The sequence below is a fragment of the Rhynchophorus ferrugineus genome, unplaced genomic scaffold (assembly GCF_030347505.1).
Source record: "Rhynchophorus ferrugineus isolate W39M unplaced genomic scaffold, kcgeb_rfMv2 rfM1, whole genome shotgun sequence".
Classification (NCBI taxonomy): Eukaryota; Metazoa; Arthropoda; class Insecta; order Coleoptera; family Curculionidae; genus Rhynchophorus; species Rhynchophorus ferrugineus.
This window is the reverse complement of record NW_027472580.1, coordinates 61332345-61357100: the sequence shown is the minus strand read 5'-3', so window position 1 is coordinate 61357100 and position 24756 is coordinate 61332345. Positions and strand designations below refer to the sequence as shown.

Here is a 24756-nt window from a genome sequence, read left to right as displayed (position 1 = left end):
AATCGCCGAAAACGGCCGCATTTGAAGAAAAAGAAAGTGCTGCTTCACCAAGACAATGTACCGTGTCAAAAATCCATGAATTGGGCTTCGAATTGCGTCCTCATCCACCGTATTCTCCAGATCTGGCCCCCAGCGACTATTTCCTGTTCTCAGGTCTCAAAAGAATGCTCGCTGGGAAGACAGTTTCGTCGAATGACACCTCTTCATTCCTCAATATCGACGAAACCAAGACCTATTTTGAAGAAAAGGATTAATCGTACTACAAAAATGGCATCGAAAAGTTGGAGGGTCGTTATAATAAGTTAATTCCCTTGAAGGGAATTATGTTGACTAAAAAAAAAATCCAAAAAAATGTGTTTTACTATGGTAGGCCGGGGACGTTTCAAATGACCTGTTACGTTATGCTTTTACAGTTCTGAGAGCAAAACCGACTTTAGGATGCCCGAATATAATAAAATACAGAACGGTATTGTTGACGAATTACCTACAGGGACTCATTCGCTAATAGAGGCGGACGTAATATCGGAACCAGGCGATGGAAATGCTGAGATGTGAAAACATCCTTGACTGGAAAACATCATATAGCTTCTAGAGTCTCTCGAAGAGCATCTCGTTGACGTAATTGACAGAATATTATTATAACTACCGTAATAATACGTTGCATATTGTCAAGATAGTGACCATTATAGTGTTTTGTTGAATATTTGTATTTTATTTACCAAGAAATAAAAGTATTTCTTACATTCGCTCATTCCATCTCCCACTCTGATATAGCGCATCCTTACACGCGTAAAAATCATAGATTTCTCAATTTCCTAGACACTATAATTACACGTTACATTATCAAGCTAATCCTGAATCCTGTTTGCTAAACTACATCTAGTAGTTTCTACAATAAGGCATTAAAATTAGTTTTGTTCTTGATAATATGTAAAGTATAGAAAGAGATACAATAGAATTTCACTATAATTATATAGTACTGTTATTTGATTATTTTCAATTCTAGTATTCGAATTAATTGTTTAATGTTCGAGAAATGTACGTCATATCTTTTTTCGAAAATGTGTCATTCCGACTTCCCCGAAATATTGCACTGATAAGGTTCTATGAATGTTTGTTATCGGCTAGCATGATACTACAGTCCTTACGCGGTAGCGTAAAGTGAATAACAAAAAAGACAATAGAATATAGATTATGTGCTCCAAAATTTAATCAGATCAAATTACAATATGTTTGTGAATAGAATATGAACCTACGTCTACGGGTTTCTACGAAATGCTTAAGCGTTTTTCTTTCGACCACTTTCTTATCACCTTGGCTATTTGGTCCGCTTGGCTGGATGTACTACTTCTTAACAGTTGTAACACGTCACTCAACATGTCCACAGGAAGTTTTTTTGCTACTACACCCTACAACAACAAAAACAATAAATATAAAAAATATTTTTCGATATTTTTAAAGAAATTATCGATATTTTAATGTTTTTGTAGTTTTTAAAAACAGGCTATTGTATTTTCAGTTTGAGATTCAAAACCCCGTCCTCCCATCTCACCGTAGCCCCATTAAAATTAAGTACCAAAAATTAAATAACATGTTACTTAACGTGTTCAAGTTTTTTACTACTACGTCATACAACAACAAAAGCAATAAATACCAAAAACATTTTTCGATATTTTTGTTGACGGATACTTTTTGGAAAGTATCGATATCTTAATATTTTTGTAGTTTAATTAAAACAGACTATTGAATTTTCAGTTTGATATTCAACACCCATTTCTTCCTATTAAAGTCGGTGTCCCGTTAAAATTAAGTACTAAAAATTTTAACTCCCGCCCGCAAAATTAGGACTGTTGCACGGAAATATCTATAAAGTTTCGAGTGGTTTAGATATTGGAATAGCTTCTTTTGCAGCTGACCGAATTTGTTCATTATATTTCGGGTCTGATGCTCAAGATCATCCATACTTTTGAGCCTTACATTTAAATTGATTTGTTCTTGCATTATTAGTCTAAACTTGTTCCAATTCGTTAATTTGATGGCGATATTGGGCCTTTTTGTTTAATAATGGAAGGTAATCAGGTGTTAATTCGCTTACGCTTTCGATTTTTATTTGATTTCATGAGATGCTTTTCGAAATGTAAGTCCAGTAGGTCTGGCACTTTATTATTGCCGATAATGATAATGAGTCTGACTAATAATTAAATAATAATTTATTTCCATTTCCAAGTATTATTAATCGTGAACCCCAAGCTGTGTGTTTAATTCTTCATTTTTAATGTCGTCTTGTTTGAAATGCCATGTTTCTGTTTTATAATTAGTGCGGTTCCGTATTGAGCACATTCGCTGGGTGTAGTGTCCAGTAGGCATCATAACCCTGTATTTTGATGTTTTTTTTGGAAAAATGAGTTTCCGATGTGATAACTATGCCTATGTGATTTGTCGTTAAAAATAGTTCTAGTTCCCGAGTCCGTTGATTTAGGTAATGTGCGTTCTATGTTAACTCTTAAAAATGAATTATGGATTTTTCCAATTTTTCTACTTATTTTCTATACTTAATTTAAAAACAAACAATTTTATTAGGATGACGATTATCAGGAACTAGATATGCTGTTATAGATATCTCAAATAATGTATATTTAATGGTGATCATTAAATCAAAAAAATTTTGTGATCCTTAGCATGTCCAATTCGATTATGTCAAAACTCAAATCATCATTACCGAGTGTTTTTGATATAAAGCCAGTTCTAATATTTTTTTAATTTAATTTTGTTTAACAATAATTATATTACAGTATTCTATGTTGACGAATATTTATTATTTTCTATCATGATCTCAGTATCTATCAGTACTCAGATATACTTCTCATAAATTAGTTTTATACAATAATTTGAACCTAACTATGATTATCAGATAATAATTTTGCATATGATGTTAACTTTTGATAACATAACGATGAGCAATGACTTTTTTAAATAGTAAAAATTTTATTAAATATTAAAAATTTAATTTTTTTTGTAATATACTATTATTTAGGTAATTCTAATTGAAATCTCTATGTGAAGGTTTTTATGAGCGCAGAAAAGCAGTTAACATCAGCGTTTTAGGAAATTTGTTATTAAGTAGTCCATTGCTTTTTCGGAGCTGTTCGCTATATCCACCACAAATCCGTAGGGAGTTCATGCTAAGGATGCAGAAAAAATATCGATATATCGATATTTTTTGAAAAAATATATCGAAATTTTTGGCCAATATATCGATATTTTTCGATATTTTTTCAGAATAGATTAAATATATTTTTTTAAAAAGCTTTTAAAATCGGCACTTAATTTTAAAACTATATATTTTTTAAATATCGATATTTTTTTCGGTGGTCAACACCTCTAGTTCATGTAGAATATACCTTAAGCATTGTATTTAAAATACCTTAAGTTTACAAATGTCAGATTTTAACACTCTCCAAATATGAGAGCCATACAGAAGGATTGGCATGATAAGCATTCAAAAGAGGCGAATTTTAGTCTTGATTGTAATATTTCCTCCCTTCCACATGGACCATCTTAGAGAAACCCCTGCAGCTTTGCCGATTCGGCTTATTACTTCAATAGATAGATGTTGCTTACTTTTATGAACTTAAATACCTACATTATCGCTAGCTAGAGTCCGTTGAGATTTACAATAGCAGGCGATTCCTCAGTTATCAATGCGTTAGTGCCAAATGGCTTTGCAGTGCGAACTATATCATGCAGAATGCTATAGTTCGCACGAAAAAGGCTCAACATTTATATCAATGAATATTGCACAAGCGAACATCAGATTGAGTTTGTATCATCCTATTGGCTGTCATTTTTTTTTGACTGTTTTGGCATGGCGCAATGGAGAAACGATATATCTTTAGCGAATACCGTCTCGGATCTCAAATTTGACAAATAATTTTACACTCGTACACAGTTATTGTACCAAGGGACCAAGTGAAGAATTTTAATGATGTTTAAGAGAACATGTTCTGCTTCCACGGGTGCTCAAAGTGAAAGCTAGTATATACATTCGAAAATAGAGCGAAAATCAACCATTACGACAATGGTATGCTTTCCACATCAAATAGTTTCAATCATCAGATTATATATACATACTAGTTGATATTTTAACTATTGGAAATACTATATAATCCGTTAATAATTAATGCATCCTTATTTTAACCATTTTTTAATATAGCTCCTGATAAAAGCCAATATTCACTAAATAAAATCAAAGTAGATTTGGTACTGAATTTTGAAAAAGTAATTAGAACTAGTCTTAATCTTATAGCTTTGAAATAATGGATCAGTTCTTATATAACACAAGAATATCACACAATTATTTAAATTTTTATTTCGAACCTGAAAAACTCCAACAATTGCTCCTCTTTTCCCTTCCCAAAACTCTGGATTTGGATCCAATCGGTCTAGCATTTCGAAAGCCTTTGCAGCGTACCAAAATTCACCCATTCTATAGCAATCGTTCGCTAACTGAAGCAGCAAATTAAAACTCTCGGGACTGTTATCAAGTCTAAAATATGAAAATCAATTACATAGAAACCATAAGATTCAGGTAAAATAAAAATTATATTTACTTTAGATAAAGCTCCCATGCCTCCTGAGCTTTCTTATTCATTACATAACATCGAGCTAAATTCGAAATATATACGTAGTCATTTTTTATTTTCGGATCCTGAATCAATAGAAAACTTTCCTCAGCTTCCTTAAACTGGTTACATGCTGTTTTTGCTTGTGCAAAATTGAAATTAAAAGTATCATCTAAAATCGAAATTAAAGTTAATTAGTATTATATTAAGTTAACATTAAAATTAACACGATATAAAAAAAGCAATTTCTATATATGGTTTAGACAGTGTACCTGAATGTAAATAACTTTTGATGCTGGTTAGATATACCAAAACCTCCTCAAATTGACCTGCTAAGAAGAATGCAGCAGCCATACATTGCCGGCCATGTATAGTGTCACACTCACTAGTAGAACTGCCTACCAAATGGAAACATTCCTCTGCAATTTTGATATGCTCAGCCTGTGACATAAATGTTTTCTATATATTAAGATTCCTAACAGCTTATTGGTAAGTCATAAAGTTTTTAACAGAAGAAGTTAAGATCCAATTAGGAACTGCATTATAAACGATAAAATATATAAAGCACTAACCGAATTGACCTCTTGTCCTAGTGCTGCATTAACTACCCCCTTTAAGATATATTCTTGAGGAACAGCAGGCTGAACATCTTTCAATAGTTCATAAGCTTCTTTAATATCATCGTTTCTTAGATAATGAATTACTAAGTTTAATCTAGCTTCTGGCACTATATCAACAAGAGTTGGAAATACCTTTAAAAAATTGCATTGCAACGTACTGATCGTATTAGTATGTATTATTTCTACCTGCATTGCTTCCTCTCCATCGCGGAAGACAACCATATTATGCTTAACTAAATCATATCCAAAACCAACATTAGAAGCTTGGTCTATTATAGATCTCAATTCATTTTCAGCTACGGTACCATTATATAATCGAAATGTATTACACGCCTAAAGTATTAATCGAATATTAGAAATATATTTGGAATATATTAACAGTGTTTTTAACAACTTACTTTAAGATTGGTTGCTATAACCGAATCTGGATATTTACTAATGTATAAACCTAACACTTCTTGGGACACATCATAGTAGTCTAATTTATAATAACATAAAGCTACATAAACATTTAATGCTATATTTTCTCTAAAAATTAAGAATACTTTTTTACAGGACGTTTTTCAACATACGTTTTTAATATACATTCTGCAAAATGTCAAGAAAATAAATTAATATCTGGAACAAACCTGCTTTGTAATAATAAGCGTTTATAAATGTCAATTGCCTCTTGGTAATGGGCCCTCAAATAGTGAATTGCGGCTAAACTAAGCTGATCTTCCAATATATCTTGAAGCTGTTGATGGTATTCCATTAACGTTGCTTCATCTTTTAATTTATGAGATATATGAAAATTTAGTCTAATTTTAAGTTCACTAGTGGGAGCATGCGAAAGAGCTTCCTGCGACTCTTCATACATACCTGCAGATGGTAAAGATGTACTTTAATTAATAGAGATCAAATAATTATTTATAAAATGTGTTTTACCCAAATAGAAATAACAGCAAGCAATGTTAACTGCCAAATTTTTTATATCAGGATTTTCTTTTTGAAGTTTTTTATAAACTTGTAAAGCATTTTTATAATCTCCCCTGTGGAAATAACAATACCCCATCCATAAATTTGCATTATGATCTTGGTCAGAATATCTTTTAAACTAGAAAGAGATATTTGTTATATATATATATATATATATATATATATATATATATATATATATATATATATATATATATATATATATTTCGACTTGTTTTAATCATACCTCCAACAATGTAATGGCACCAGTGTAATCCCTCTTTATTAAAAATTCTTCAAATTGAGATGAGCCCCTATCTAAACCACTTTTCTTAGAACTTTTCGTTGTGTCGCTTGCTGAGGTTAAAGCTGGTTTAGATCGACTTAATATCTAAATAATAATTAAAATAAGGACATTAAAATAAATATGAAATAGTATAGTGAAGTATCTATGGATCTTACCATTATGAATGTTGCAAATCTATATAATTTTTAATATTCTTGAAATTGAAGAATTTTTTAAAACTGTTTGTATACATAGTTTCCACGGAGACAGAACTCTTATTTTTCATTATCTTATTATTATTTTAATAAATTAAAGAAGATATATACTGTATGTTAATGTATTAAAAAACTTTTATTTATAATATGAAATATTATTTTTCTGAATATAAGATAAGAAATATATATCTGAATTAATTATAAATAGGTATTATATTAATTATAATATACTATAGGTTAGATAATATAGTAATTAAAACTTTATTAAAAAATACATTTTATTAACAATCATTTAAAAAATATAATGTTATTGTAATATCTTTAAATTTAAATATTATTAGATTGACAACATAACCTTATTTAAAGCAGTAGTCTGATTATTAACTTACACAATGTTATGAAAATGTTTTAGTATTTCTCATAATATTTTGTTACCATTTTAAAATGTTAGAAGGCGTTAAACATATTATACTTGTATTATCTGGTAAAGGTGGTGTTGGAAAATCAACAGTTAGTACCCAGATTGCGCTTACACTAGTGGAAAAAGGTTGCAAAGTTAGTATGGTTTCCATAAATTTATAGGTGTAATGTGATCATACTGTCTCTGTTTTAGGTAGGATTGTTAGATGTAGACCTTTGTGGTCCAAGCGTACCATATTTATTACAACTTGAAGGAAAAGATGTTCATCAATCTGATGAAGGGTAAATTTTAATTTTTTTCTACTATAATATCAATTTATTTATTAGTTTATTACTTCCTTAATAATATTCTATTATCAGATTTTAATAAAAAATAATCATTATACTTATGCAGATGGGTTCCTGTGTATACAGATGAAAAACAAAATTTAGCAGTTATGTCAATAGGTTTTTTATTAAATAATAGAAACAATGCAGTAGTTTGGAGAGGCCCCAAAAAAACCTCAATGGTTAAGCAGTTTCTTACTGATGTATCATGGGGAGAGCTTGATTATTTAATAATTGATACACCACCTGGTAAATGGTGCTTATTTTAAATTATTAATCTGCTTTCATGTTGATATGTTTTCACAGGTACCTCTGATGAACACATAACTGTTATGGAGAATTTGAAAAATGTAAAATGTGATGGTGCAGTTATTGTTACAACACCACAACTAGTATCGATAGAAGATGTTAGGAAAGAAATAACATTTTGTAAGAAAACCGGTATTCCAATTATAGGATTAATTGAAAATATGAGTGGGTATGTGTTATTTTATTATTTTTTCTTAACAATTATTAAGGTAGTGTTAATATATATATATATATTTTAGATTTGTGTGCCCATCTTGCACCAACTGCACAAACATTTTTAGTAAAGGTGGAGGAGAAACATTAGCAACAATATCAAATATAAAACACTTGGGTTCTATACCTATTGATCCTAGAGTTGGTCAGCTTCTTGGGAGAGCTTGTGTAAATGAATTACCTGATTCTCCTTCAGCTAAGGTATTTAATCAGATTGTTGACAAAGTAATTCAGGTTGCAGTTTAACTTTATATTTTCAAATAAAAATATTATTGTTGATATGTAATATTTTTTATTTACAAAATATACAACATTTATTTCTTATATTTTATGGAATGCCACATTATGACTAACCCAGTAATAGAATATAACTACTTAAATAAAATATAATGTTACAAACAAAATAATTGCTTTTATGAAAAAATATAGAATTTTGTGTCAATTTCTACCAGACATAAAAAACTCTATATAAAATCCAAATTGACTAGCCCACTCACAAAAAGTAAACTTATTAAACATAACATAAAACTATTCTTTTGGTATAAAACAAATTTTAATAATACAAACTTATTATTAATATATTATTTTAAATCATTAACTCTATGTAAATATCTATATAATTATAAAAATAAATGTAACAATAATTTGAAGGTTGCTTATTTTAATAAAATTTCAATTATACATATAACTATTTATCAAAAACTTTTAGACATTATTATTCTAAAATATAATAAGTAGTTTGGATGTCTTTATTTTATGAATTATATTTATTTTTATTTTTATTATTCAGTCTATTTAATAACCTCATGTTATTTGGTATTGTGAATGTAAGTAATCATTAAACTTATAAACCATTACATTTTTTTCTAACAATAGGCATACCAAATTCTTCATATTCTTGTCTAGACACACAAATATTTTTACAAAATGTACTTAAAGAACCCAAAATAGAGCCACCTCTCCAAACATAATACAAACGATCTTTATCTGCAACAACATTTACTTTCATACTCTGTGGTACTCGGGCCTCTACTTCTTGCTTCAATTTATTCTCAAATCCATTAAAAAGTGTATTTCCTTTAAACAAAAAATTGAATATATATATATATATAAATATATATATATATATATATATATATATATATATATATATATATATATATATATATATATATATATATATATATATCTGAAAGTCACATTGAAATAATGTTTACCTCCTGACAAAATGATGTTATTTGCAAATTCTCTTCTTAAATCAAGTCCACATTTAAATATAGATTGAAACACCATTTCATGGATACCTGGACAATCATATTGTTCTATCAGGGCAGGATCAAATAAAGGATCTCCAGCATGGTATTTCTCATCACCTAGACAAAATAATATATTTTTTAATTATACAAGCTTATATTTACTTACAAATTATTTTTACATCATAATGGCAATATTACATATATTATGAATAGTATGTTCTGTTGATCAAAAAATTGTAAAAAAAACTATCATTATATAATTTTAATTAAGATTAAGTGTTTTATACTACTTTTCAAGAAATGGTGAGCATACTTTCTAGGCAATGTGATTGCGATGATTCTAGGATTTGTCAGTAGCTTCTTTCTATATACCATAAAATATTTGCCAAACTATTCCAACAAACAAATTAGTTATGCGATTTTTCTTGACGCTTTATGATAAAATCTCATTAATTGGTAACTCGAGTACATAATACCTTTGCAAGAGCCATAAAGCTCGGGCTTCTCGAAATTTGCCACTTAAATAGTTCCGAATTTTCACCAACATCTAATAACAATAAAATCTATCATCACTTGTCCTGATTATTATCTTGTTTTCTATAGGAAATATTTTAGTTCTGGTTTATAGTATCAAATTCCTATGAACATTGATACTTAACAGTAAGGTTATTGATACGTGATGATGTGTTTTCATTACATTATTTACTTTTGAAGACATAGTATCTATAAAATCTTTTTTTTTATTATATAGATTAAAAAAGGACTTCAATATTTCGATCCGTGGGATCATTCGAATAGGTGTTTTAGGAAGATTAAAATAATATTTACTCGTTTGAAAATATTGACATCTAAGAATTACACATTTATACTTAATGCAGATTAATTGCAAATTACTGGAATTTCACCATACCATACAATACCATACCATACTGTGGGTTTATTAACGGTAAATTTAAATATATATTTAATAATTTACCTAGTAGTATATCAGTTCCGTCTGGTAAAACATATATTTCTTTTTCATCAATCAATTGTTTTGAATCTGGAATTGAACACATATTTTCTTTGATCAATTGCGCTTCCTCTGGCCTATAAAATACCAAGTTCAAGCGAAAATAAACTTTTAATTAACAATAAGTACCTTATATTGTAATAGCTTTTGTCCACAAGCAGCTTCACCAAGTATTTGTCAATATCTCCACCACCTATGTCCAATCTCATTATGGCTTCTGATATAGCATATCCACTTAGAATAGGTACCACACTGGTAACACCGTGACCACTTTCCACTATAAGTCCAGCAGGTCGACCTAAAATGTTAATATTATAATAACTTGCATTCAAATTTATTTTTATGTATTATTTTTTTGGTTATTTAGTTTTTTCTCGGTTACTAATGATCGAGGTAAGTTTTAGATTTCCTAATTAAATCAAATAAATGACTTAACTGAACATTGTAAGTAAAAATATATTTTAGTTTTAAAAGTGATGAACAACTAATAAGTTTTGGCGATAGCAATTTAGAAGCTCAACGCGATCATGATCGATTGATCAATTGGAATTGATTCATTTGAACATATCATAACAGTGAGTATACAGGTAAAAACATTAGAGAGTAGTATTAAAGATAACAATTAAATTGGAAGTTTTGAAACAACTAATTTATAAAAATAAAAATAAATAGCCTAAATATATGTACTTAACTTCATACCCACTGCACCAAATTGGATAATTCTTTTTTGTCGCGTTCGTTATTGCCAGGACAAGATTTGTACAATACATTTTTTTAAAAAGCTTAGAAAAGGAAATTTGCTTTTAAATCTCTTAATATGAAGAAAGTGATACAAAAGACAGTTGACGTTATTTTTTAATTTTTAATAGGTTTAAATTAAAATAGTGGCAAGCTTGTGGAAGTACAGAAATACATTAAGAGCAAAAAAAAGAAGAAAGAGATTTACAAGTGCAGTTAGGAAAAACAATTAAAACAAGCTAATTTAAGGTATCCAAATCACACAGTACATAGAAAAGCTTAAGAGCTTTGGATTTTCTAAGGAAAATAGAGTCAAAGCCATCTCAAACTACATAGGAAAGTTATAGACTATTCAAATGATAAAAATGTGAGTATAGGAAATACATGCAGAACGAACAAATAGGAATGTGCTGTAGTGGCGGTTAATTCCTATTATGGAGCCATACCCAAAACCCTTGAATTATCTCCCTACGAACTAGTAGATTATATTATACACATTACCTGAAGAATAAAATGTTAATACAGAATTGACTTCTTCGTATAGCGCTGGTGCATCATATTTCTCAAAAATCATTTCAGCCAATCTTTCTTTATCCTTTTGGGGATTTTTTGGTATTTGAGTCAAAAGTATTGGATGGCCTTCGGGTTGAATGTGTAATTCCTTCTCAAATATGTGATCGAAAAGTATTTCCATATGATCGAAATTTTGAATAACACCATGTTTGAGGGGATAAACGTAATGTCCTTGCTGTAAAGCTTCATCGCCAACTATATAACTATCATCAGCGGAAATGACTGTTGGAATGTTACATGACGGATATTCCTCCTCGGCAAGACCAGCTTTAGTTCTGCCCGTTCCTAGATCAATAACGACAGTTGGTTTCATCATTGTAAGCTGAAAATAGGAAAAATAAATATTCAAAAAATCTACTCATTTTGATAAATATACGTAAAGGGCAGGTAATTTTACTATTATTGTTAGGATGACAGCGAATGGAACGAGATAATTTAAATTTATTAGAAAATCTCATATTAGTAGAAATATTTTCAATTCTAAAATTCGAGAATGAATGCTTTCATGTTTATAAATAAACTATAGATGACACTTAATAAATGTTTGTTCCTACTTAGAAATAATAATATTAAAAAATTATCGAATGAATATTGTTTACTTTTGATATTAAATATTTTGATAAAATCTTGGTCATTGAATATAATTAACATCCAAGTAATTTTTTTTTTATTATTACTCTTCGTGAGTCCACAATCTGCCCTATTGGCAATAAGTATGTCTTCTGTTTATATTATATATACATGGCATGTAGAAAATCACTTCATTAAGCCATCTTCTGTATAAAATATTATCTTAATTAATTAGTCTTATTCTAATGCTTATTCTAAACTCTACATATGTCCAGTAATCAGATCAGATGGTGTTAAACGTTTTAGTCTACGCACTTCACTATCACGTCGCATATTTAGCTGATTAGCGAGTACATTGGGATGCACTGACACTCTTTCGAAGTACTTCACACAAACACGTTGGATTACACTCGTTATAGGTTCTAAAGGAATATCGCGTTGTATCACTTTATTTGAAATATAGTACGGAGCATCAACAATGGCACGCAACACCTTATTTTGGAACCGTTGAATGATGGATATATTAGATTTGCTAGCGGTACCCCATAGTTGAATTCCATATGTCCAAATGGGCTTGAGTATAGACTCATACAGCAATACCTTGTTATCTAATGATAACTTCGATTTGCGCCCAATGAGCCAATACATTTGATATAATTTTAGTCCTAGTTGTTTCCGTTTAGAGAGTATGTGCTTCTTCCAGGTTAGGCGTCGATCTAAATGCATACCAAGATATTTAACATGGTCTGCTTGGGGGAGTTGACGATGATTGATATTTACTGGTGGACATGTTCTTCTACGCAGGGTAAACGTTATATGCGTGGATTTTGATTCATTGGCTTTAATGCGCCATGTCTTCAACCATAATTGTATTTGCTCCAGGTGGGTTTGTAGGTTTATTGATGCTGTGACTGGATCTTCATGGGATGCTAAGATTGCTGTATCGTCTGCATATGTTGCCACAGTAGTTATTTTTGTGGTGGGCAGATCAGCCGTATACAGGAGATACAGTACTTGACCCAGTACACTACCTTGCGGAACTCCTGAATATATGGGATTTAATTCGGTATGTTCATCGCCTTGATTTACAATAAAATGTCTGTCAGTGAGATACGATTTTAGTAGCTGATAGTCCGGATGAGGGAGAAGTTTCTTTAGTTTAACCTGCAAGCCCGTATGCCATACTTTGTCAAAAGCCTGAGATATGTCTAGGAAAGCAGCCGAACAATATCTTTTGGCATTTAGGTCAGCGTTTATTTGGTTTACAAGTCTATGCACTTGTTCTATAGTCCCATGCTTATTGCGAAAGCCAAACTGATGTTCTGGAATAATTTTTCTTTTTTCTATTATATAGTTTAGTTTTTTTATGTATAATTTCTCGAAAACTTTCGAGATTATTGGTAATAAACTTATAGGTCGGTAGGAGGTCACATCTTCTGGTATTTTTCCTGGTTTAAGTATCATTAATATTTTAGCTACTTTCCAGATACATTATTATACATTATTATATTAGCATTAAATATATATGTTAATAGCTTTATAGCCTTTTCTGATAGTTCTTTTAAAATTTTGCCAGTAATTAAGTCATAACCAGGAGCTTTTTTAATATTAATCTCTCTCATTATTGTATGTTTAACTTTTTTGGCCGTTAATTTCTCGTGCGGTAAATCCATTTGAAATGGCGAATCTAGAAAGCTAGTAATTTTATTTTCGTCATCTTTATGTAGCTGAGACTAGAAAGGTTTAAAAACATTTTTTATCCAAGTAATAATATTACTGAGATAATCCTATTTAAAAATTATATTTAAAAACCTATTTAATCTATATGTTTGATAGTTTTCCTTGTTATAATTTTTTTATTTTAATTAATCATATTGTATTTTTTAAAATAACTGTGTTAAATAAACAATATAATTATTTAATATTTAAAGTTGTAGATATCTACTTTACCTTGATCTAAAAAACTATGTTACTTATTATAGATCAGATAAATTAGGAAATTCTAATTCTTACTGGCTGTAACAAAGATTTTTTTCAGAAATTCATCCTTATTTCAATTCAATTAGTAATTTCAAACTAGTAATTAGTTGCTTTATCTCACCGCCTGTAATTTTGGTGCATACAACATTTGACTGAATATTACAGGTCTAATTAATAAAACAATTTATTCTTCAGCAAATTAAAATGTATTAATCTATTTTCTATAGAACGATGTTAATATTTTATTCTTTTGCGATTATGGCCAGTGGAAGCCAACTCTGATGAGCGGGAAAGCAATATTTAATTAAGTAATTTTGATAAATCTAATGAGTTTTTTGTCAATTTTTTTTCATCTGAAATCATTTTATTTTTTATCAAAATGATTACTTGGTAGATGATATAATAAGCAAAGCGTTTCTAATACATATATTTTTTAATCAATTTAATAAAAATATTGTGAAGTTCGTTGTTTTGTATAATCATGGAGTTTTGAAGCCAATTTATTTCGCCCAATTTATTTAGTAATATTAATTTCTAATCTCACCAAATACATCATTACTTTGTGGCTAATGGAAGCGATTGTTTTTGTTATCAATTTTCTTTCTTTTTTGGTACTCTCTCGTTATTTTTATTTTGCTAGTTAGATATTCTAGTTTAGTAGCTTCTCCGCTGTCACTTATGTTATTATGATTAGCTTGAATTTGTATTTACTAAATCTCTTAAAGGGGTTCTTTATTTATCCTATTTAAATCTTGAACCAATATTTTCAACTAAAATAATTATTATTAGTGAAATTTTTAAGCTGGAATACACTGCTTTATCAGTGATTATCATTTCAATGTCACAAAGTATTAGTAACGTGAACTATTAAAAATCATGTTATCGTTATAGATATATGTCCTAAACTATGACGGTATGAGATAATCGCATTAATCATCTGTAATTGCTAAAATAAGGATAGGCTTTCTGAAAAATAGGCATTAAACTTCAATGACAAATATCTATATTTATACAGGAAATATATAGGTGGTAAAAAAACAAACATTTTAATACTATTGATATTTTAAGTTATCAGCTATCTCACGCAACTTTTGGTGGATTTTTTTATGTTCGTTTCTAAATTACTGTTGATTTTAAGGAACCAGAATATTCAGCATTGTTGGCGATGGTACGAGCATGTTTAAATCCATCATACTAACCACAAAATTCTTTTTATTTTTTTCCATACATATTTTAATGTCTTCTTTTTCCCAATGAGGGTTTACCTCGACTGGACCTACTGTTTAAAGTGGGCTCTAAACCACGGTCCTCGGCATTAAGTCTACCGACTGTCAAGTGACCAACTTAGAAATGATCCCAGAAGACATCCTGTCTTACCCAGCCTGGTTACTGGGGTGACTGGGATCATTTTCTTTGTCGGATTTTGCACTCTTGCCTAGGACAATCAATATTAAACAATCACAAACATAAATTTACGACCATGCCGCAGCAGGATTCGAACCCGCCATATCGTAACGGTAGATGGACCGTCCTGTTGCCTTTACCGCTGCGCCAACCAAGTCGGCAGCAAGAATTGTTGATTTCCTTAGTTTGTAATACCATATTTGGCATGAACATGTTGCCATTATTTTTTCAAAAAAACAATATTTTATTAATATGCAAAATCTGTTTTATCCATCCAATAGTTGGAATGACATGATATTTTAATAGATCATAAATGATAGTTACATATACAAATATTTGAATTGTAAAAAAGCTCATGTTTTTTTTTTCGTATAAGAGTATTATATGGCATTGACTCCATTATATCATAATACATAATTTAACCGGATTATATGATAAAATTTATTTAATGTTATAATTAATTTTTAATGTTAGAATAATATTTAATGTTAGATTGATATACCATACCCTGATTTGTTTATCTATATTTATATATGTTTTGAAGCCAATTTATTTCGCCCAATTTATTTAGTAATATTAATTTCTAATCTCACCAAATAGATCATTACTTTGTGGCTAATGGAAGCGATTGTTTTTGTTATCAATTTTCTTTCTTTTTTGGTACTCTCTCGTTATTTTTATTTTGCTAGTTAGATATTCTAGTTTAGTAGCTTCTCCGCTGTCACTTATGTTATTATGGTTAGCTTGAATTTGTATTTACTAAATCTCTTAAAGGGGTTCTTTATTTATCCTATATATATATATATATATATATATATATATATATATATATATATATATATATATATATATATATATATATATATATAGTTGTTCGTTAGTCTCGCTAAAACCCGAGAACGACTGGACCCATTTTGGATAATTTTGGTCTTGAATTATTTGTGGAAGTCCAGGGGAGGTTTAAAAGGTGAATAAATATGAAAATTCTCGTAATTAAATAACAACAATTTTGTTTTTTCTTTGATGTATCCCCGTCGTTCAGAAATCAACGAATAACAAGAAACAGAATCAAAGAGTGCATCCTTCTATTTTTTGTTTACCGCTACATGCGCGAGAACTTTCTTAACTTCGGTGATCCTTGGTGATGGTGACATTTCAAATTATGTGCTCTTTTTTGGTTGATTTTTTGTGATAGTGACACTTTACTGCTAAGTGCGCAAGAACTTTTCCCACTTTGATTAATTACAATTTACGATGCCGAGGAGAAGACGACCTGACCTGACTTAGGTAGTCGAAGTCAATCAAATATGCGAAGCTCACGTACTAACTGCACTGATGTAAATATTGCAAGGCGTTAAAATACTGGATTATGTTGTGCTGAAGGCAAAGTAAATACGCTCTTTAGTTTCTGGGATTGGAAATGATTCTAAGCACTTCTTGGCCAACATTCAGAAATATAACAGGTACTTCCAGATGACATCATTTGTTGCTACACATATTATACAAGACAATTTCATGCTTACTTTCAAGGTATATCATACCATTTTATCTTATTTACTATGTATCTTCATATCTTTGTTACTTATTGATGTACAATAAAGGATTACAAACATTTTTTATAATATTTAAGTTTGTATTAAAATATATATCAGAAATAATTATTCGACAAATCTTTCAAAATTACAGTTACAAGGACAAATTTATCACTTACTCACCTACTGGGGGCGCTGTTACCACCAGATGCAGATCATCAATTTTTACAAATTTATTTTGTGGACAATTCAGATGCGGAGGTTGATAAGCGTTGTGCTTATAATCCAACAGTGAAGAGAACCATTGTCCAAGAATTACAAATGTTTCTTCATCAGAACAATAATTTAGTGAACATATTCAAAATAGCATTGGATCGGATGCCATCTGACATAATAGCCATAATATTGTCATTCGAGCTGATAGAGCACACAAGGAGGTTTAATTCACCCACCATTGACGAAGTGGCTGTTGTCATTGTGGGAGAAAATTTACAATCTAGATATATTGTGCTTAATCGTCGGAGTAATAATTTAAAATGTGTATCTGAAACACACAGGACTTATGATGTTACAATATCCTTTAACCTTCTGGTAGGGGGAAGATGTATACCATTTTAATATAAAAATGGTAAATCAAGTAACAGGTTTGGAGTTTCCCTGTTTCGCTCATAGACAATTATAGGTCGTATGTTCGCGCGTCGGAAAACCGTCATCTTTGTTTATTTACGCACCACAAAACAAAACAAAAAATATAGTTTATCAGAAAGCTTTAAATTGATTAACAAACTATATCATAACTATGTGTGTCTGTAAATATCTAATTGAAACCTTATAAATAGCCAGTATTTCAGGAAAACTCTGTTTTTAAGTATGAAACATCATGTGTAATTAATCGAAAATAATATTAAAAATTCTTTCATACCGAGCATTTTTTTATTAATTACGAATTATTAGGTCTTTTATTTATCGATTGAGGCAGTACGAAGTCTGCCGGATCAGCTAGTTTTTTTTATATTTTTTTCCTCATCGCTACCTGAATTGTATTTAATAGTGGGACAATTAATTAATATTGAGAGATATCACATAGTTTATTTAATATGTATTTGTTTACGATAACTGTAAATATTATATTTTAGCTTGGTTAAGGTCTACGAAATACTATTTACAGAAAACTATACTTTTGTTAGTTTAACTCTATTGACTAACTTAATGGATAAGGTTTAAAAGTAGAATTTACATCTCAAGCACCATCATGTGAGAAGCAATTGCAATTGATGCGTTTTAGCCGAATATACTTCCGTTTTAAGATAAGAAAATGAGTCGGATTTTGGATATTTCAAAAGATGTAAAATAGAATAGCCATAAAATTGACAGAATTTATATTAATTAAAATATTTTCCATCATTCGAGCTGCAATAATATTTACTCTTGCATCGTATGGCTGAACATTGTACTGGAAGAAAAGACCATTTTACGTCTGTTACTTGCTATTGCCATTCTTTTTTGCAACAACACGTCGTTTAATTTGTTCGAGTGATGTCGGTAGACATCTTCAGTAGCAGTTTCATTTGGTTTTAGCAGATCGTAACATACACCATATGCATGGAAAGGCTGAATACTCCGCTTCGGTAGCGATGTGGATGCTTCTCCCGGACTTTTTGTACTCAGATACTGCTATCGTAGTACGTTCTCATTTCATATTAAATCACAATACACAATACTCTTCTTTTGTCTGGCATGTTTTCTCTTCTTTTGGATCTTTCCATAGCATTTGAGTATTTGGAAAAAGTTGGTTCATTAATCACTAAGCTGCCAAAAAATTCTTTGAGAGTTTGAGCTGGGTTTTTGTCCATTAAGTCTGGCAATTTATTGCCTTCGAGCTTTCTTGGCCTTCTGCACTGTTATTTGCCACTGATTTTAAATTTTTGAAAACAAAACCGACAATTGTCATATAACGAAGCAGTATGACCATAGGTTTTAAAAGTGTTTGATGAACTTCAGCAGTAGATTTCTTAAAATCAAACAAGAGACGTAACGAATCATACTAAAGGTAAACCTATTATTTGGTAGACAATTAGACAAATTATTGTGGATAAATAGAAATTGTTGGCGATATAACACTACCCTTCCGCGTCATCGGTGGCAATTCATTGCTAATTATTTGCATTAATCAATTTAATTTTTTGGTAGATCAACTGTTCTTTATCTTATCACCCATAGTATGAAAATTTAATTATATTGTGTTTTATTGTGTAACATTTGTGTAATACAAATACAATATTTTCATAAATGCATATAAAATTTTCTCTTTTTCTCTGTCACTGCATAACTTTTACTTTTACTAGTGATATGCAAATAACTTCAATATTTAAAATTCCTTTTCGTCAATTTTTTAAAATCATATATTACTTAACATAAAATTCCAATATTGTTGTAATAGTATAAATTTATTTAAAAATGTAATTGCAGCACTGGTATTAATTGTATAAGAATATTTATTGCCAATTATGCAAACGAATAAAAATATGCAATCAGAAAGGATGTTGAAGTATTACTAAAGCTAGGATTAATTGCGATTAGTCATTTGTAATTTTATTATTGACTAACAAAGGATTAAGTAATATAAACATGTCTTAACTAAAATATAACGTATTGATATCAGCAATATAGATTAAGTTATTTAATCAAAAGCCATAAAAAATATGTTGCCAATATAAAAATGGATAATTAATTCAATAGGAGGGGATTAAAATATTGAAAAGTTTAGTGAAAAGCTAAGCTAAGCTAAAGGTAAGCGTTACACATTCTATTATTATTCTCGCAGTATTTGAATTTCAAGTGACAACGTTTTCTATATATCGACAAATTTTTGAATATCTTCTTAACAGTGAACATCCTGTTCAGCCAGACTATGTGATATTGATCGAAATATGTGTTAATTGGAAGAAAATATATGGAGGTAACCTTGAGACATGTTGAATTTTACATCTTGCAACAACGGTCTACAAAATAACCAAAAATATTATACAAGATATTAAAAACACGGGAGAGGCCACCGAAAACGAAGATCTGGAAACCCCAATACGTTTATCTCAGGTATAGTTTTATCGCTCATTGACCATCATCGAGCCAATATCGACTAATAAAGCGTCTTTCAGGTAACATTGTCCTGTTATATCATATGCATACCTGAATGGGAACGCCTCTGACAGGGATCTGATGTGGGAATTGTTGGAGAGAGCTGAGGTTGCATGGAATTTCTTGTATAAGGAGAAAACGAAGCGTCTTATTTCTGGTGTTCCAGTTTCCCGATGAATTTGAGTATTTGTGACAAACCATGGCTCTTTCAGTTTATTTTGCATTACCTGAAGTTTTTCCACTAGTTTCGGTCTGATAAACCGATACCAGCTTCATATAACATGACGGGTCTGATAAGCAGCTTGTAAAGCAAAACTTTAATTATCAGAGCCAATTTACTTTTTCTACAGATGAGAGGGTTAAGCACTGTGGCGACACCGTAGCCTTTGGAGATTGCTTTATTCATCTGTGATGACCATAGAAATCTACGGTCAAAGATGAGGCCGGAGATATGTGGCATTTTGTCGCTAATCTAATCTGGTTCTTACAGACATTAAAGTAGACAGAAGTTTGCCATAATAACAATTCTTGTTCTGAATATAATATAAAGCTTTTGTAATTTCAAAAAAAGTTTCGATACTCCAATGAATTTTTCCAAGTAGTCTAGTTCGCACTGCACGTCCCGCTTAAGATCGACACCGCAACAATTCCATGGCTGGATAAGGTCACGTACCTAGGACTCCACTTTGATCGACGGTTGGGTTGGCATTCCCAAACCCAGAAAGGTACGGGGGTGGCAAACCTGCTATCTTCTCTGAGCTGCCCTTCTAGCAGACTTCTCATCTTCATCAAATGCTTATTTTACAATATGTTAATTCGGTCCGTACTCCTATACGGATATAATATCTACTTCAAGTTTATTACACTCAACCAGGTGAAACGGTTTCAAAATTTGCAAAATAAGCTCCTCAGGAGAATATTATATGCTCTATGGTTTGTCAGAAATCATCAAATTCACAGAGAAACTGACACTCCAGAAATCAAGCCCTTCATATCTCAATCCTTCCACAAACAACAACTCAGCTAAAATTCTTCTTAAAACGCGTTTGTTCGCGAGCTGGTCGACATGATGGGAGCTTAGCACCGCGTCATTTCTAACCTCCCCTTTTCCAGACTGAAACCATTTAATCCGTCGCTGCAGTCATAACTTTTGCTCCCATACGACAGCATCCTGTTGTGTGTTAACTCCAGTTCGCGAATCTATAGTTAGTTTCACTATCTGTTTTTTCGCAGGGTCCTCTTGCCTAATAACGGCTGTCCGATTGGCGGGTGCCATATCCCCAAATTTAATTCAGTAGCAGTAGCGATTTCGGTTTAGTGTATTGGTAAGCCCTGAGGCAGTTTCATATAACCCTGTCCAACTTGTCACTCTAGGGCAAGCCTCCGTGATCAGGTATGCGTCATGTATTCCACCGCCTGGTTTTAGGCCAGAACAAAAAAATCTAGTTCTTTGGCTGGGAAAGTGTCTAATATGTCTGTATGTGTTTAATTTACTTCTCATAAATTAGACTATAGAATCGTAAAGAAAGTTCCATTTTAAATATTTGGGACATCATGAAACCATAAGTAAATGAAAGAAATACTAACTACAAAATACCTCGGCGTCAAGAACTTGAAATACCGGATACATATTACATATATGTTACAATACCAGATATGTTACAATTATGTCATAGTTTAATTACACAAAAATTAAATAGTGCACAAGCTTGTGTGGCAATAACTAGGCTAGATGACTAACATAGTAGATAGTTTGACGAGTCCATATTTCTGAACTAGCGAATGCAGATCTTACGGGAACTTGATCTCGTGAGATCGCGATCTTATTCAATCATGACTTCTCCAATCATCATCTTTTCTCGGAAGATCTCCAATCTGACAAGATTGAGCTGCAGTAGTTGCAGCATGTCGGATATTCCAGATGAATTAACGATTCGGTGACGACCATTAACTAAAGGAGTATCGAACAGCGCTATTTTGAGAACTCTTAAATGGCATTGAAAACAAGAGTTTCGTATGAAAATAAATCAAGAATATAATTAAACAATTGCACTGCAACCTTGTACAAATAGATCCTTCTTCACATGCCTCAAATTCGCGAAGATGATTTGTTTTTTTTAACAATTTGAATTTGCTGCTTCTAATCCAAAAGGTCACAACATTCCTAGACCTTTAAATGGTTCATTTTTAGTAATACTTTTCTGAGGTATTACTTTATTTTTATTAATTAAAAAAGACGATTATAAAAACTAAGAACCACCCTAATAATCCATCTGTCCATCAGCTAATCAGGAAATAAATTTCAATCAAAAGAATACTTCATGAACTTTTATATGTGCGAACCGTATTATTTCTTCCTCAGGACGTCCCAACACATGAATAAAAATGAATACGAATGCATTATAATTCGTACGTAGTCGTATTCGTCGTATGGTAATTAGGGAACAGTTAAACGGAGGAACAAGAGAGAAGAGAGAACGGTAAATTCATCTGGTGAAATAGAAAAAACTCAAAGACCATACTGTAAACGAAATATTGTTAACATCTATATTCACCAGACATTATCAATTATCGTGAGAATATGAACTTTGATAGAAACCGTAATGTAATTAACAATCAATTTGAAATTGGGACGATTTTATAATGTAAGTAGTAATAAATGTTCACCATTTCTTCAAGTGTTATGACTGATGTGCTATTTTGAATATATCAATTAAATACTTTACCTTAATCTATATATATATATTTCATTGGTCATGCCATAACTTGAGAATGACTTTTCCGATTTCATTCATTTCTCGAAGGCTTTGTAGAAGATTCTTGTGAAAAAAGATTTTAAAAATTGGAAAATTTAAGAAAACTTAATGAGTATTTAAGCTTTACGCCTTTAATTGTTCGACAAATGTAGTTTAACAGTTGTATCAAACGGCATATATTGATTAAAAAATATATTTGTCAATTTCTTAGTGCCTAGTCGATTCAATCTGAGCGTTTGTCCAGTTTTCAGTTTGTTGAGTGAGTTTTTTGTTAACCGCAGTTAGTTCATCGTAATCACGCCTTATACTAAAAGTTGAATTTAACATCGATTTCTAGTAACTTTTGACTAACCCGGGAAGTATATAGTTATACAAAAACATTAAGCTAATTGTTTTTTTATTCTATTTGAATTTGGTTCTTCAAAATATCACTAAATTAAGTTGTAGAACTTCCAAAGCTGCAATATACGAGATAAATATACGAATTATACGAATAAAGTTGAATGGGGTCGATATCAATAACGTAGAAATGATGCGCTTTATCTCTATTTGGCTAGCTGCACTCAAGTATAATGCGGCAAATCCAGAGGCACTACATTAATTGGTTTTCGGAAATTACTTTTTTAAGTTAATTATGTGTCAAAACTAGCAAAACCATTATGTATTCTAAATACCTATTATTTTTTATATTGCTGCAACATTTCGACCATCGCAGAATTCCTTAAAATGATGAAAGTTTGAGTTTCATTAGTTTGCATATTCAACGAAGGCTTGAGTGTTGAATATGTTTACAGGTCAATTGAAAAGTTCCCGGCCTACCATAGTAAAAAAATATTTTTAGGCAAAATTAGTTTTTTTTTTATTCAACATATTATAGCAACTGATTATAGCGACCCTCCAACTTTTCGATATCATTTTTGTAGTACGATTTGTCCTTTGCTTCAAAATAGGCCTCAGTTTTGGCAATCGCCTCTTTATTCGACGAAAATTTCTTCCCAGCGAGCATTCTTTTGAGATCTGAAAACAGGAAATAGTCGCTGGGGGCCAGATCTGGAGAATACGGTGGATGAGAAAGCAGCCCAAGAAGCTCAATTCATGGATTTTTGCCATCGTTTTCACTGACTTGAGATACGGTGCATTGCCTTGGCAAAGCAGCACTTTCGTTTTCTTCAAATGCGGCCGTTTTTCGGCGATTTCGTCCTTCGTTGCTGTTGATGGTGCTTCCTTTTTCGAAGTAGTCAATGAAAATTATTCCACGTTCATCCCAAAATACAGACGCCATAACCCTGCCCTGGTTCATCGTGTGCAGTCCACTTGGATGACTGTCATTTGGACTTCGGAGTGAAATTATGGAGCCATGTTTCATCCATTGTCACATATCGACGCAAAACCTCGAGTTTATTACGTTTGATCATCTTCAAACACTGCTCCGAATCACCAACTCGTCGTTGTTTTTAGTCAAAAGTGAGCTCGCGTGGCATCCACTTTGCACAAACCTTTCTCATACCCAAATATTCGTGAATGATATGATGTACACGTTCCGTTGATATCTTTAGAGTATCTGCTATTTCATTCAATTTCAATTTACGGTTATTCAAAATCATTTTGTGGAGTTTTTAAATGTTTTCGTCGGTAACAACCTCTTTTGGGTGTCCACTGCGTTCACCGTCTTCGGTGCTTATTTCACCACGTCTAAACTTAGCATGCCAATCCATCATGGTTGATTTTTCTGGGGCAGTGTCCGGAAACTGGGCATCAAGCCAAGTTTTTACTTCAACTGTATCTTTTTTCTTCAAAAAGCAATATTTTATCAACACGCGAAATTCCT

General features: G+C 31.0%; 3 protein-coding genes across 4 annotated transcripts in view; 1 reads left to right on the top strand and 2 right to left on the bottom strand.

Annotated features, from left to right (window-relative positions):
- Window positions 1-1186: 1186 nt before the first annotated feature.
- Ttc26 (Tetratricopeptide repeat domain 26) lies at window positions 1187-7021 on the bottom strand. The gene is made up of 11 exons (XM_076399641.1): window positions 6662-7021; window positions 6447-6590; window positions 6170-6338; window positions 5872-6103; window positions 5641-5770; window positions 5429-5575; window positions 5195-5374; window positions 4895-5063; window positions 4611-4794; window positions 4378-4546; window positions 1187-1409 (listed from the first exon to the last, which is right to left on the bottom strand). The coding sequence occupies exons 1-11, from the start codon at window positions 6662-6664 to the stop codon at window positions 1269-1271; spliced, it is 1668 nt and encodes a 555-aa protein (XP_076255756.1). The 5' UTR covers window positions 6665-7021; the 3' UTR covers window positions 1187-1268.
- A 34-nt stretch (window positions 7022-7055) lies between these two features.
- Nubp2 (NUBP iron-sulfur cluster assembly factor 2) lies at window positions 7056-8250 on the top strand. The gene is made up of 5 exons (XM_076402477.1): window positions 7056-7255; window positions 7314-7402; window positions 7515-7696; window positions 7754-7925; window positions 7996-8250. The coding sequence occupies exons 1-5, from the start codon at window positions 7145-7147 to the stop codon at window positions 8213-8215; spliced, it is 774 nt and encodes a 257-aa protein (XP_076258592.1). The 5' UTR covers window positions 7056-7144; the 3' UTR covers window positions 8216-8250.
- The window catches only part of LOC143194718 (actin-2), a 39460-nt gene continuing 22948 nt past the window's right edge, over window positions 8245-24756 (bottom strand). For both annotated transcript variants that reach the window (XM_076401497.1, XM_076401412.1), the window contains exons 2-6: window positions 11477-11870; window positions 10367-10535; window positions 10202-10314; window positions 9187-9342; window positions 8245-9046 (exon numbers count right to left, since the gene is read on the bottom strand). In XM_076401497.1, the coding sequence (XP_076257612.1) occupies window positions 8814-9046; window positions 9187-9342; window positions 10202-10314; window positions 10367-10535; window positions 11477-11864 (1059 nt within the window). In that variant the 5' untranslated portion in view covers window positions 11865-11870 and the 3' untranslated portion in view covers window positions 8245-8813. The remainder of the gene's footprint in view (window positions 9047-9186; window positions 9343-10201; window positions 10315-10366; window positions 10536-11476; window positions 11871-24756) is intronic.